We start from the raw sequence: 14,886 nt of genomic DNA on the forward strand, positions 1-14,886 counted from the left end.
TCTGGTGCCCTTGGCAGTGGTCGGAAAGTGTCTGAGGTTGTGAGTACAGCTCAGGCACTCCATCACGGGCATGAACGGCGACGGAGGGAGAGAATAAGAACGTGCGTCTGATCCTCTTCTGCTAGTTCTCGGGGCCTCATGTTTCTCACCTGTGGAATAGTGCAGACACCATGCCCCAAATAGGGGTGTCGTAAATATTAAAGAGGTTCACGTACGAACGAGCGCTTAGCACAGGAACGTGTATCGATTGATATTTGTTGTGATTGTTCTTGGTGTTGTCTTGGATTGTGGAACACGAGTGACGGTGGGAGAGAAAGGGAAATGAAGTCAAATGGGGGAGGGCCCAGCGCCCCTTCTTTGCCCTCGATGTTCCTCTGGAGTCTGTGTGTGATTTGGCCCATGTGCTCTGCTTCCCCATGGTTTCACATTGGGATAAGGCCATCTCCGGGGTGACGCCAGAGTCTGTCAACAGGATGGGGTGGACCCCGTGGGGACCAGAAAAGACGAAAGGCTCACCAGGCTCTAGCGTTTGAAAGAACCGTCCCCAAAGTCCCAGGTGTTACTATATACCCTTTACTATTCTGAAGCCTCAGTGAACGTTCTTAGGGTCCTGGCCATGCAGGTTCTTTGATGGAAGGTTCTTTGGGTGCTTTAGGGGCTCAGCATGTTTGGATGAGGGTTAAAGACCTTAGCTGGGTTCCAGCCCACAGGGAATGCCGTTCATGGCCATGTTCAGGCAGCGCTTTGCCGAAGCCAACGCCTGAATCGTGCGGCCGTAACCGAAGGAAACACTACGTCTATCACGTTGTGCTGAAATCCTATAGAATGGGAATAGTACGCCTTTCGTGTGTGTGGCTAGAAACACATAGATAGAAAATGAGCATTAGTGTGCAAAAGTGGATTTCAAAAAATGCATTAGGAAGAGGCTAATGCTATATGCTCATTTTCTGTTTGCTACGAGAACGCGAGAGAAGTGGGGCGGGAAGCCTGCAAAATGGCACCTACTTGTAAGTACTTCCTGCTCTCTCATCTGCTATAGTTAGGCCTTTCTGACCCTTTCCTATTAACCTGTGATCCCTTTAAAACATTAATTGCCATGCATTAAAATAAAAGCCCATCACTCTAGAGACTCAGGCAGTTTTTAGATTTTTAAATAAAACATTTCAAACCCATTTGGAAGCCTTCATTTTCTGAGGCCGGGGTATTTCTGATTCTCTGCTTCAGGCAGTGAAGTTGGTTGTCTTATTTTTTATCCTGATAGTAAATATTCTTACATTTACGTTGGCATAAAATCCACTTCTCCATTTATCAGGGAAAATCTAAATGCAACGGCATAGCCGGTTTGCATAATTTACATATACAGTACTGGGTTATTTCTGTAGGGAAACGTCGTTATTGAATGGGAAGTTTAAATTCCTCAGAAGTTCCAACCATTCTGCTTCTGAAATGACTTATTTTTATTTATTTATTTATTTATAATATAATTAATTGTCAAATTGGTTTCCATACAACACCCAGTGCTCATCCCAACAAGTACCCTCCTCAGTGCCCATCAGCCACCTTCCCCTCTCCCCACCTCCCATCAACCCTCGGTTTGTTCTCTGTATTTAAGAGCCTCTTATGGTTTGCCTCCCTCCCTCTCTGTAACTTTTTTTTCCCCCTTTCCCCTCCCCCATGGCCTTCTGTTAAGTTTCTCAAGATCCACATATGAGTGAAAACATATGGTATCTGTCTTTCTCTGACTTACTTCACTCAGCATAATACCCTCCAGTTCCATCCACGTTGCTGCAAATGGCCAGATTTCATTCTTTCTCATTGCCAAGTACTATCCCATTGTATATATAAACCACATCTTTATCCATTCGTTAGTCGATGGACATTTAGGCTCTTTCCATAATTTGGCTATTGTTGAAAGTGCTGCTATAAACATTGGGGTACAAGTGCCCCTCTGCATCAGCACTCCTGGATCCCTTGGGTAAATTCCTAGCAGTGCCGTTGCTGGGTCGTAGGGTAGTTCTATTTTTAATTTTTTGAAGAGCCTCCACGCTGTCTTCCAGAGCAGCTGTAGCAGTTTGCATTCCCATCGACGTGGTGGAGAAGTAGGGGGATCCGTGCTTCCCCGCATCTCTCATACTGAAATCATTTTTAAAACCCGATGTATTTTGACACTGATTAATGCGGACAACATTTGAGGACACGAACCCTTGGCATCCCGGTATTTCTAAACCATACCTTTGCGATGTTTTTCTTCCTCTTAGGAAGTCGAAGACCATGTGGCGTTTTTAATAACAGTCCCAACTGCCCTGGCGATCTTCTTTGCGATATTCATCCTCGTGTGCATCGAGTCCGTGTTTAAGAAGCTGCTACGCCTTTTCTCTTTGGTGATATGGATGTGTCTGGTGGCCATGGGGTACTTGTTCATGTGCTTTGGAGGCACCGTCTCCCCCTGGGACCAGGTAAGCCGTTAAAATATTTTCTGTGTTTTCTTTATATGCTCTGATTGATGACACACGAGTCCTGTAAACTTGGCCCTAAACTGTAAACAGGAGACCCGTGGCTGGGAAGAAAGCCATTTGAAATAGCCAGTCTTCGTGGTGCCCCGTGGGTGAAGTCACTCAGTGCCCGTTTTGACTTACCAGACCTGCCAGCAGCCAGGGTGCAGGCCTGGGTCTCACCTCATCATTTGTTCTATAGACGGCTGGGTCCGGATTGACTTCTCATACTGCATTTAGCTGCATAGTCTCCCTGGTCCGTGAGGTTTTTTGTTATTCCAGGATCCCTCTGGGATCGGAGCCTTACCTGAACTCTCCAGCACTGGTTGTTGAAGTTGTACTCTTTCTCAGTTATTAGAGCTTTCTCCTTGCAGACATACTTCTGTGACCCTGATTTTCTATCACCCTGATTCCCTCATATCAGTAGGATTGCTTCATACACCTGTTGGGAAACCCATGGTTTTTCATGTTGACCTTGGGGAGGCTCTTAGTGTAGAAAATGGCTACATCTGAAGGATGTTGGCTCTTTGGGACTTCCCTCCTATTGTGCTGCTGTGTGGGTGTGTCCCCTGGATTGCCTGAGTAAGCGGGATGTTGTCTAGGGTGCAGGGCTGGGCTGCAGAAATGATATATGAGTTGCCAGCTTCAAGCTCGTAATTGAAGCCATGGGGTCCTGTAGCCATCCAGGAAGAGCGTGCATTGAGCACTGAGAGTGCTGTCACAGAGCTGATGGGGACCCAAGACCTGGGGGGCGGGGCGGGAGGAACAAGAACCAGAAACGAATAGAGGAGAAGGCATTAGGAGGCCAGGACCAGTGAGGGAGAATTACAGGAGAGGCCAGAGAAGAGAGATTCGAGACGGCAGCGGACAAGAGCGCTCAAGTGGCGGACCCAGAGACAGTGTTGCTGGAGTGCTGTAGTTGGAGAGAGCCCTGGATGAGCTCCCCAAAGGGGAGGTTTCCAGTGGGTTCCGTCAGGAGGTTTGGTTGTTTCGTGGCCTCTGCCAAGCCACCATCCCCTTTTGGCCTCGGTTTCTCTTGCAAAGGGGAGGCTCTCCGGTCTCTGGTCTCTCTGCTCCAAAGGATGCTGTTGTTGTGGACAGCTCCCCTGGCCAGTCTCCCCGTCCCTGTCCCCTTCAGGCTCTTTGCAGGGCTGGGTGTGTAGCCCCAGGCTCCCAGCTCCTTCCCCGCCCCGGGTCCCCCCTCTGTGCACACACCACCACACTCTGGCCTCACCCCAGCACCTTCCAGGGCACACGCCGTCCCTCCTACCTTCACCGTGCGCACGTGGGACAGGAGGAGGCCACTGGCCAGGCGCACTGCTCATGGGCCTGTGGTACCCACCTGGTGGTCTCTGCCTGCACCATTGTCACCTTGTTTGCAACGTGGCTTTATAAGAGCCTTGCTGTCGGGAAGGGCCTGTCTTTGTTCTCCTGTTCTCCTTTTGTCCAGAATTCTCTGAGCTTACTTTTCCGTATCATGTCCAGGGAAAACTCCAGATGAGATCTGGATTTCAACTATGCAATTTCTTAGTTTTTGCTTTAAATGATGTAAAACATCTAGGAGATAATAAAAGGATATTATTTAAGATCCAGAGATTTGCTGTTGTGTTGCATTGACTCTTTCCGTGGAATGATGTGGAATGTTCATCCAATAATTACGGTTTTCTTTTATGTCTGAAGACTTTTTTGTTCCTTCATGAAGTCAGTGGTCATTTTATTTAGACTTGTTCTGGGGTGCTTAAATTTTTTTTTGTTTTATAAAAGGGATTTTTTTTCTTCTTTTGTTTTTTTTTTTAGTTTTTTTAAAAGTTTATTTATTTTGAGAGAGACCGAGACCATGTGAGCAGGGGAGGGGCAGAGAGCGAGGGAGAGAGAAAGAATCCCAAGCAGGCTCCATGCTGCCAGTGCAGAGCCTGACACGGGGCTCAGACTCACAAAACTGTGAGATCGTGACCTGAGCCGAAACTAAGAGTTGGATGCTGAACCGACTGAGCCACCCAGGTGCCCCGAAGGGATCTTTTTTTTTTTTTCTTCTTACCTTTTCTATTTGGTTAATGTTGGTGCGTAAGAATACTATTTTTTTTTAATGCCTACCTGTATCCAGCAATCTGGGTGAACTCTTACTAGCTCTGTTAATTTACCTGAGGGTCTCAGTTTATCTATATAGACAGCGTCACCGTCTGAAGATAATTTAAGAAACAATTTTCTCCTTCCTTTCAAGTCCTGAATTCAGTCTATTCACGTGTGCTGTGTTTTCTGATTGTATTAGCCAGGACTTGCCGTGCAGAATAACACTATGCAAGTGGCCTCAAGTCTACGCCCAGCGTAACCGGAACACCTGTAGTGTCAGCGGTGACATAATGTGTGCTTTGTTTTTATTATCAGTTTTCCTAGAACCAGTTAATCAGGACGAGGGCCTCCCACCTGTCGGGAATGCTCCCTCCAGGTGTTGCGTGACCCCTGTGTCACCTTCATTAACCTTGCTGCCCTCAGAGCAGCCGTCGGCAACCTCGGGGGGCCCCCCACGTGCTCCACCCCTCACTCAGCATGCTGCAGTTTTTCCAGTGCCTCACCGTCCCCCCCTTCGAGGATGTAGACTCCTGGCGGGGGGATGTGTTGTGTCTTCACGCCTAGGAGAGCCCTCGGCCAAGAGCAGGCTGCTCGCTCGGCTTTCTTGGCGGATTTTTTTTTTTTTTTTTTGTAGGCACTCGTTCTCTTTTTACTTGTCTTTTGGTCTTACAACATTCGTTTCTGTTTCATCGCTACTATCCCTGTTTTGCATGCTTTCCTGCGTGACCTCACTTATCCCCAGGTTGCTCCCTGAGGTGGTCACTGACACATTTCTGTTTTACGAGTGTGGACGTAAGACACGGGGCGAGAAGGACCTCGCTCGCGCCCAGGCGGCCGGTGGATGAAGCAGCACACTAGACCGTGGGGGGCCTCGCTCTAGAGGCTGCCTCTATTTCGTGATACCATGCTTCTCTGCTGGGAGCGATTTCACCCCCCGGGGGGTGATCGTCCACGTCTACAGACACGTCTGATTGTCCCACCCTGGATGGGGGACGCTGCGGTCCCCTGATGGCTGGAAGCCAGAGATAGAGCTCAACATCCTACAGTATGCACTGCAGCAGCCACCAGAAAAAAAAGATCCGGTCCCAAATGTCCGGGGTGCTGGGGCCGAGAAGCCCTGTATTACAGGATACGGTGCCTCAGTGGTGCTTTTAGAGAACCAGCTCTCAAACCCTCAGGAAGCAGAGTTGTGGCCACGAGTTGTCTGTTTTGATGAGGCACAAAGAGCGATTTTGCAGCGTGTGGGGAAGAATCAGCAGGTAGAAGGGTGGCCAGCTCGGAGGAGGGTCGGGAGCGTGGCCTGGAAGGAATCCCTGGGGAATCGAGGAAACTGGAAAAGAGGCAGGTGGCGGGGGGGGGGGGGGGGTCAGTTTGTGCTCAGCGCCTGGACAGCGCACAGAGCCTCTCTCGGCCTTGGGTATTTGACTCCGGCACCAGCCGGCCCCTCCTGACGTCCCCGTCCACCTGCCAGCACCCCCCTGGCCCCCCTGCTGACATTTGTTCCACGCGGCTGCCTCCTGGATGGAAAGGGTTTAAAAGTGATATTTTCTCGATGGTTCCAGCAACTCCGGGTGGAGTCGGTGGTAAATTGCAGAGTTTGGGGCTCTGGCTGCCTAGTGGGACGCTGGCATTTGAGATCGAAGTCCTATCGATGTGCTGCGTCTGTGCCCTGACTGTCCCGTCCACGCGATGACGGAGAGGCCAGGAGACCAGTACTGTTCCTGTTTGCATTCTTGTTTTCCTGAATGTTTCTAAAAAGATACTTGAACAGCTTTGCAGGGAATGTTCGTAGAGGCTTATCTAAGGTATTTGCTTTCTCTGTTAGGTCAAGTCAGTGGGATAACTTTTATTATTTTTTTTAATAAACCAGTGGCTGTGTGTACGGGATATTGGGTTCCCTCTTCTGCACACGCACATGCAGTGACAGCATAGCAGTGGTCTCTGTGTGAGAGCTTCTAGAGCGTGGGCCCTTCCCGGGAGGGTGAGCCCTACAGGAAGAGGCTTGACGAGGTTCACAAATTGTGTCTCCCAGCTCTGGGGCCAGAGGTCAGAAATCAAGGTCTGGGCAAAGCCGTTCTCCCTCCGAAGGCTCTAGGGGAGGATCCTTCCTGCGCCTTCCAGCTACTTGTGGTTTCTGGCAATCCTTGGCATTCCTTAGCTTGTAGACGTACCACTGCAGTCACATGTCGTTCTCATCTGTGTCTCGTCTCTTCTTGCAAGGACACCCATCATACTGGATTTAGAGCCTCTTCTGATGATCGCAGCACATATGCAGAGACTCCATTTCCAAATAAGATCACGTTCACCGGTCCTGGGGGTGAGGGCTTGAACATAGCCTCTTTGAGGGACACAGTTAAACTCACGAGAGCTGTGATTTCACTGGAAGACATACTATGTTCCCTAAGTGGATCTCGAGGAGCCACTTGGACCTCCTGTGACGTGATGCTCTAACGACCGCTCTCCCTTCTGAGATTTTGATAACTGCTCTTGATGTCGAGCTTCACTTAAACCGCAAATCCACCGTGCAGTTAAATGCGTGCCGTGGAGGTTTTGGCGCTTTTTAAAACCAGACGCATTCCGGAATGTGAACATCCTGTTGAAATAAAATCACACTCATGAATCCAGAGAGAAGATAACCTGATGATTGCACTGCTACGTAGACAGACGCCATCACGAGCGGATGCTGGTGCATAAGGGAACCTCGCCGTGCCTCTGCCGGTCTGAATAACGCGAGTGAATCTTTTGGGCTCCTGCTTTAGTGATGTGTCACCCAGGGAGTTTTGCCTGGTACGTTTTTGTAATGCTCTGGGTTACTTGGTGAAGCCCAAGCTTTTAGACGATGTTTTATTTAATGAGTTTCTAGCAACAAGGAATGCATTTCATCTCAGCAGATAGCTCCTGACTTAGGACCCTCTGTCTGAGATGAGAATACCGTTCAGAAGGCGGCAGGCAGGGCAGGACAGCAGTGGTCCCGATGGCTGGCACGTAGCATACGGATGCTGGGGTTGGCCAAGTGAAGACAAGAAAGCTGAGATTTCTTTGCATTTGTCTCCAGTTTTCTGCTTCCTTCATACCCGCAGCTCATTGAATAGAGTTGAGGGAACGCTTCCACTCCTGACAACCTCCTTTCACCTTGGCAGGGAGACCACGCTCAAGTTGTCGTATAGGTTTGTTAAGGTACCGCCAAATTGAAAGGCTAGCATTTTGCTCCCGGAAGAAGACACTTCCTTGGTCGCATTACCTGAAAGGAAGCCAGACGTTCCCCAAGTGCCTGTATGTTTCCTTACAAAAGTAGGACGTCAGTGTGCAAACATCCTTTTTTTGTTTTTCTGATTGAAAGCAGAAGAAAATGAGAGAAGATAGAGGCTTCTTTCTCATAGGCTGTGAAACGGTACAGCATCAGTCTGCTTTTCCTTTAGGGCAGTCGCCGGGAATGCCACTATAGAATTTGTTTATCATCGGAAGGACCTAGTGGCCTGTGAATGGAGAGAGAAATCCAGCTTGGAGAGACCGCCCCTCGGTATCTGGGGCACCCGTCTCTAAGCCTTTGTGCACAAGGGGGTTTCTCAAGGGGCATTTTGGGTAACACTTTTTGACTGTGAAAAAGGATACACCTGAGAAAAATTGAAAAGCAATGCAGATACTTACTTCCTTTAGCAAGAGAGATGAGGGGCGTTTAAACCTTGCATTCTTGCTGCTTTAACGGCAGAGATAATACTGATAAAATGTGAATGTTAAGGAAGCTCAGTGCAGCTGGACCCAGCCTGGAGTGTAGTGATTTTGAGACCCTGCCCATTTCTGGCAGTTCAGTGGAGGTGGCCTTTCTGTATTCCCCCTACTGTTAGTTCCCAGCCAGAGCGAGGGGAAAGTCATGCTGGCTGTGCAGTGAGCTGGGAATTTACGGCCACCCTTCCGGGGGTTTCCCAGCCCTCACCTTGCCCCAGTAGACAGTCTGCTGGTGTTTCCGGAACAGTCCCTCTCTGCTTCCTCCTCTTTTCCTCCTTCTGTGCGTTTCTGTAGAGGAGCCCAGGCCCTGGCCCTGGGGACGGGCATCTTAATTAAACTCCTGTCTGGGAATGAAACAGGCGCTGCCATACTCACCCCTGCACTTGTGCAGTATCTCCCCCACCCCACACTCTTATCGGTGTACATTTTAAAGACCGGGTGGCCTTGGAAACGTCTTTGTTTGCTGGTCGGGTCTTCATGGGTAGTAGAGTTGTCACATACGTAGGGATCACAGTGCAGATACTTGCGGACGTACTGAACGCATACACGTAAGCGGCCTGTCTGCTGGCCTGCTCCACCATCACGGCGATAGAAAACACGTCTGCTATCCCTGTTCTCTCCTCCGCCGGGCGGTGTTCAGTGACTTTATGTACACAACTTACCTGATCTCTGCTACCCTCTAGGGTATACTTACTTCAGTACTAGTATTCAGTATACTTACACAAGTACCATTATTACTTGGAATTTGCAAGTGAGAAAACGAAAGCCCAGAGAGGTTAAGCCACCTTCCCAAAGTCACACAGCTGGGAAGACAGACAGAATTTGAACACGGCATTCTGGCACCATGATCACCGTGTATCCTCTCCACATCATCACCATGTGATTCTTGTCATGGAAAATGTGGGGTGTGACGGGGCGCCTGGGTGGCTTGGTTAAGCGTCCGACTTTGGCTGGGGTCATGATCTCGCGGTTTGTGGGTTTGAGCCCCTGTCAGGCTCTGTGCTGACAGCTCGGAGCCTGGAGCCTGCTTCGGATTCTCTGTCTCCCTCCCTCTCTCTGTCCCTCCCCCACTCACGCTCTGTCTCTCTCTCCTTCAAAAATAAATAAGCATTAAAAATTGAAAAAAAGAAAATGTGGGGTGTTTCCTGTGATGCTTCAGTGAATGACAGATTATTATGAGGAGGAAGGGACATATTTGGGAATTCTGGATTGTTCTATCTGAACTGCTTTTAGGTTAGATGTCATTTGGAAAAACTTCAAAGAGAGGGAGCTGTTACTTAAAGATGCCATAAAATTGATCATACCATGGGTTCATATTGTCAGCAGATATTCCCAGTTGAAGGGAATATGATTTTCATTCCTCAGATGAATCCCCAAGAGAAATGGGACATATTTGACTCAAGAAACAAATGTCCATGTATATATTAGTCATTATTGTTTGGGAAATAATGATAGCTTTTTTAAAAGTTTATTTTTTGAGAGAGAAAATGCAAGCCAGGGAGGGGCAGAGAGAGAGAGGGAGGAGAGAGAATCCCAAGCAGGCTCTGCACTGGGAGCGCAGAGCCAGACGCGAGGTTCAAACCCATGAACTGGGAGATCATGACCTGAGTGGAAGTCAGATGCTTAACCGACTGAGCCACCCAGGCGCCCCATTAATGATTGCTTTTATACTGAAGCTAACATCACTTCCTTACAAATAGATTCCTTTTCATTTCGCTTCTTTCTGCTGGTTTTCTCATCTGGTCCTTTCTTAGCTCCTATACACCTGCAGCAAGGCTTTATCTTTCCCATAGGAAAAACCCACCAGACTCAGAGCGTCCCAGGTGGGCGTTTGCCAGGAGGCCAACTCAGGGCTCAGCGTGCATTCCAGCCGGGTTCAGCCTTTCCCCGCGCTGCCCTGGATCTGGGTGCCACCTGTGACCTTGTTTGTAGGCTGCGTAGGATGGCTCTCGTGTTCCGGGAGGTGGGTGCCGTCACGAGGATGCTGGTGTTTGCAGCCCTCGGGGCATCTGGAGGCACCACCTGGAGAAGCCCACGTGAAGTTGAAGGAAGTCATGACTGCAGTCTGGAATCTGCAGTGTTTTCTTGGAAGAGCTGCAACTTTACAAGGGAGGAAAAATGTTCTGTAGACTTCCAAAACGTCTGTTACGGACTCCGCTTCGGTGGGGACACTTTGGATGGTGGCTGGGCTAGGGCTCACTGCCTTCAGTGCTTGTGAAGGACTTTATGCAAGGTTGTGTTTGTAATGGAATTCTAGCAACTTTGTGCTTGTAATGAAGGGGGGTGCGGTTCTGTCCAAAGAAACGTGGAAGCCGGTGGATAAGACAGCGTCAGGTCGGGACGGTGTGTGTGCGCCCATGCGTGCGTGCAGGGAAGCTGCCGGCGGGAAGGGCGGTGAATTCTAGACCCCAGGCTGGAGCAGCAGCGAGTTCTTGGGAAAAAATAAATGCAGACTTTAAATTATCCCATTAAGAGTTGCTAAGCAACACCTCACTTAGCTTCCCCAGTATCCCGTGTTTCATGTCGCCTTTTCTCAGCAGCCGCTAATATCATCGTCACCCAGCTCAAGGGAAGGAGCAACGTATATACCCCCCAGATCAAATAAGGAGGTTTACACGGAGACTTCACAGTAAACTTTGAGATTTGGGGTAAACAAAAATTGGAGACAACAGGTGAATACTATATTTTACATCATCACCATGATATTTTTCTTTTCTTTCTGTATTTGCAGAGCTTCATATATATGTTATATATAACATGTATAGTATGATGTTGTATATAACGTATATATGTATAACATATATATAACATATATATTATATACGTAACATATAATATATATGTATAATGTATATTATGTATAACATATATGTATAACATATATTATGTATAACATATAATATATATGTAACATAATATATATAGCATACATATCCATATATATACACATATATGTATATGTACATATATATGTATATATACATATATGATATGTAACATAACATAATACAATATATAATATATTATATATTATATATGTAACATAATATATATATAGCATACATATGCATATATATACACATATACGTACGTACGTATATATGTTTATGTATACATATATAATATGTAACATATATAACAATATAACAATATATATTATATATTATATAAATATAACATATAATATATATCTGTATCTTTATTATATATAGATATATATATCTCTGTCGAATGTAATTTTCTCATTTGTGCGATGGATTAGGGTATTAACCGATACTCCAAGTTTTAATGAACTCACATATGTCATGTCTGTTGTGCCACCAGCTCCTTCAGGCCGGGCCTTTATGCGTCTCTCTGTGGCCAAGCCCCAGCCCAGTGCACAGAGTGGTGGACACCGAGGGGCAGGCAGGGTACTGATCGTGCTGGGAAGGGTCGATCCGGTGTTGGGTGAGGAGCAGGGGGAGAGGAGACGAAGTGGAGGGCCCGGTGCTGCCTAAAGATGGTCCGTTTAACACTCTGTGGCCACACGGAGCCTTCCTTCTGGGTACTCTAGTCCACAGGTTTCTGCCCCCGGCTAGGGATTTTAGTAAGAATCAAACATTTCTTGGAGAATATAGGTGTCTCTTGGGTTCGGATCATTTACTTTTTAGACTTTATGGCCCAAGAATGGGGTTTATAATCATTTCTGCCATCTCGGCTTCACCACCACAAAAACGAGCATCTCTCTCTGCTCTTGGGACATGCCCAGACCCCCCAGGTGAGACCCAGAGCTGCCTGGACTGCTGTCAGCCTCCAGGAAGCTCCTGGGAGTTGTGGCTCCTTGCGACTGCTGCAAAGCCTGTGACCCGGTGCAACGATAGTGCTGGGAAGTAACAGAGGCGTTTAGGACAGAAGACGTTCACCAGGAAGGGGGCGCTGACTTCGGCTCTCAGGTGAACGTGCGGCTCTGTGGTATTTGCTGCCCGGTGCTGTACGAGTGTCTAAGGGCCGCTGGACCAAAGTACCTCAGATTGAATGACTGGGGACAATAGAAATGCGCTGCCCCACAGTTCTAGAGGCCACAGATCCAGAATCGAGGTGTGGCAGGGCCACGCTCCCTCCGCAGTTGTAGGAGAATCCTTCTTTGCCTCTTGCTAGCTTCTCGTGGTGCCCTGGCGATCACTGGCGTCTCGGACTGCAGTTATGTGACCAGCCTCTCTGCCTTTGTCCTCCTGTGGTGCTCTCCCTGCATCTGTCCATCTTCCCATGGCTGCTTTCCCATGGCTGCTTTCATGAGGGGTAAGGCCACTCATACTGGGGGACCGCCTATGCGTGTGTGAGCTATTCTTAACTAATTACAACTGCAGTGACCCTGTTTCCAAATAGGCCCATGTTTGGAGGTATTGGGGTTAGGACTTTCCATATCTGTTTTTTTCCTTTTTCTTCTCTCTCTCTCTCTTTCTCTCTCTGTCTTTGGCACGGGCACACAGTTTAACCCATAATAAGTGTGAGGGAACTGAGAAGATAATAGGAGCTGTAGGAGCCTTATTTCTACTTTCTCATGTACCTGGGCATGTTCAAAGGCCCGGTGGACATAGAACACACATCTGTACCTTGTCGGCACCTGTATCTGCTACACGTTACATGGGCCCTGTACAAACTGCAGTTGTTAAGAATTTCAAAACACTGCTAGGAGTTTACCCAAGGGATCCAGGAGTGCTGATGCATAGAGGCACTTGTACCCCAATGTTTGTAGCAGCACTTTCAACAGTAGCCAAGTTATGGAAAGAGCCTAAATGTCCATCAACTGATGAGTGGGTAAAGAAATTGTGGTTTATACACTTTCTTACACCATTCACAAAAATGAACTCAAAATGGATAAAGGACCTGAATGTGAGACAGGAAACCATCAAAACCCTAGAGGAGAAAGCAGGAAAAAACCTCTCTGACCTCAGCCGCAGCAATTTCTTACTTGACATGTCTCCAAAGGCAAGGGAATTAAAAGCAAAAATGAACTATTGGAACTTCACGAAGATAAAAAACTTCTGCACTGCAAAGGAAACAGTCAGCAGAACTAAAAGGCAACCAACGGAATGGGAAAAGATATTTGCAAATGACATTGGATAAAGGGCTAGTATCCAAAACCTATAAAGAACTCACCAGACTCCACACCCGAAAAACAAATAATCCAGTGAAGAAATGGGCAGAAGACATGAACAGACACTTTTCCAAAGAAGACATCCAGGTGGCCAACAGACACATGAAACAATGCTCAACATCACTCCTCGTCAGGGATATACAAATGAAAACCACACTGAGATACCACCTCACGCCAGTCAGAGTGGCTAAAATGAACAAATCAGGAGACTCTAGATGCTGGCGAGGATGTGGAGAAACGGGAACCCTCTCGCACTGCTGGTGGGAATGCAAACTGGTGCAGCCGCTCTGGAAAACAGTGTGGAGGTTCCTCAAAAAATTAAAAATAGATCTACCCTATGACCCAGCAATAGCACTGCTGGGAATTTACCCAAGGACACAGGAGTGCTGATGCATAGGGGCACTTGCACCCCAGTGTTTATAGCGGCACTTTCAACAATAGCCAAATTACGGAAAGAGCCTAAATGTCCATCAATTGACGAATGGATAAAGAAGTTGTGGTTTATATATATAATGGAATACTACTTAGCAATGAGAAAGAATGAAATCTGACCTTTTGTAGCAACGTGGATGGAACTGGAGAGTGTTATGCTAAGTGAAATAAGTCATCCAGAGAAAGACAGATACCATATGTTTTCACTCTTATGTGGATCCTGAGAAACTTAACAGAAGACCATGGGGGAGGGGAAGGGAAAAAAAAAGTTAGGGAGGGAGGCAAACTGTAAGAGACTCTTAAAAACTGAGAACAGACTGAGGGTTGATGGGGGGTGGGAGATGCGCATTGAGGAGGGCACCTGTTGGACCATAAATTTCATATTTAAAAAAAAATAAAAATAAGCAAAGAATTTCAAAACAGTGTCACCAGAGCAGCAAATCCAGCGCGGGTCCTGTGTGGCCGCACGGGTGGCCCCAGGCAGCAGCACACGTGTGCCCTCAACCCCCAGGCCAGGGAGCTGGGAGGCGGAGGGAGGGGTAAGGCCCTTTGTTCTTTCCGCACCAAGGCTTTGCTTCAGGGGCGGGGGGGGGGGGGGGGTGAATGCCTGGGGGACAGGAGCATCCACCGAAGTGTGGGGAGTGGTCCACACCCCCGAGCGAGTCAGTGAAGAAAGAAGGTGGGACAAATTAGGAAACATGTTGGAAGGGTTGCTTGTCTCTGCTGGGGAGAAAATCGCCCCAAACAGAAAACTGTCCTAAGCTGAGTGTGGAGTCTTTTTGCCAACTAAACGTTCCAGCTCTGCCACACATGATTTATGACTGCTCGCGTCTGCTTATTTAAATTCAGCTTTTAGTTTAACGAGCAGCTTTAGTTCCTGGGCTTCTGTTAACATATACCACTCTCTCAGAGTACAAGTCGTGTTACGTTGATTTCATAATAAGCTGGTTTTAGCAATTTCGCCGTCTGATAAGTTCAAAGCTGAGATTAACGAGCGTCCTTTAAACATCCTCGGTGTGATAATTCTAC

The 14,886-nt window shown here is 47.7% G+C and overlaps 1 protein-coding gene across 3 annotated transcripts in view; it reads left to right on the top strand.

The window, feature by feature from the left end:
- ADCY2 (adenylate cyclase 2) overlaps positions 1-14,886 on the top strand; it is a 412,863-nt gene that overhangs the window by 20,468 nt on the left and 377,509 nt on the right. For all 3 annotated transcript variants that reach the window (XM_019450817.2, XM_019450816.2, XM_019450814.2), the window contains exon 2: positions 2,259-2,456. In XM_019450817.2, the coding sequence (XP_019306362.2) occupies positions 2,259-2,456 (198 nt within the window). The remainder of the gene's footprint in view (positions 1-2,258; positions 2,457-14,886) is intronic.

This window comes from Panthera pardus, unplaced genomic scaffold (assembly GCF_024362965.1).
Source record: "Panthera pardus isolate Hobbes unplaced genomic scaffold, ASM2436296v1 HiC_scaffold_2, whole genome shotgun sequence".
NCBI classification, from domain to species: Eukaryota; Metazoa; Chordata; class Mammalia; order Carnivora; family Felidae; genus Panthera; species Panthera pardus.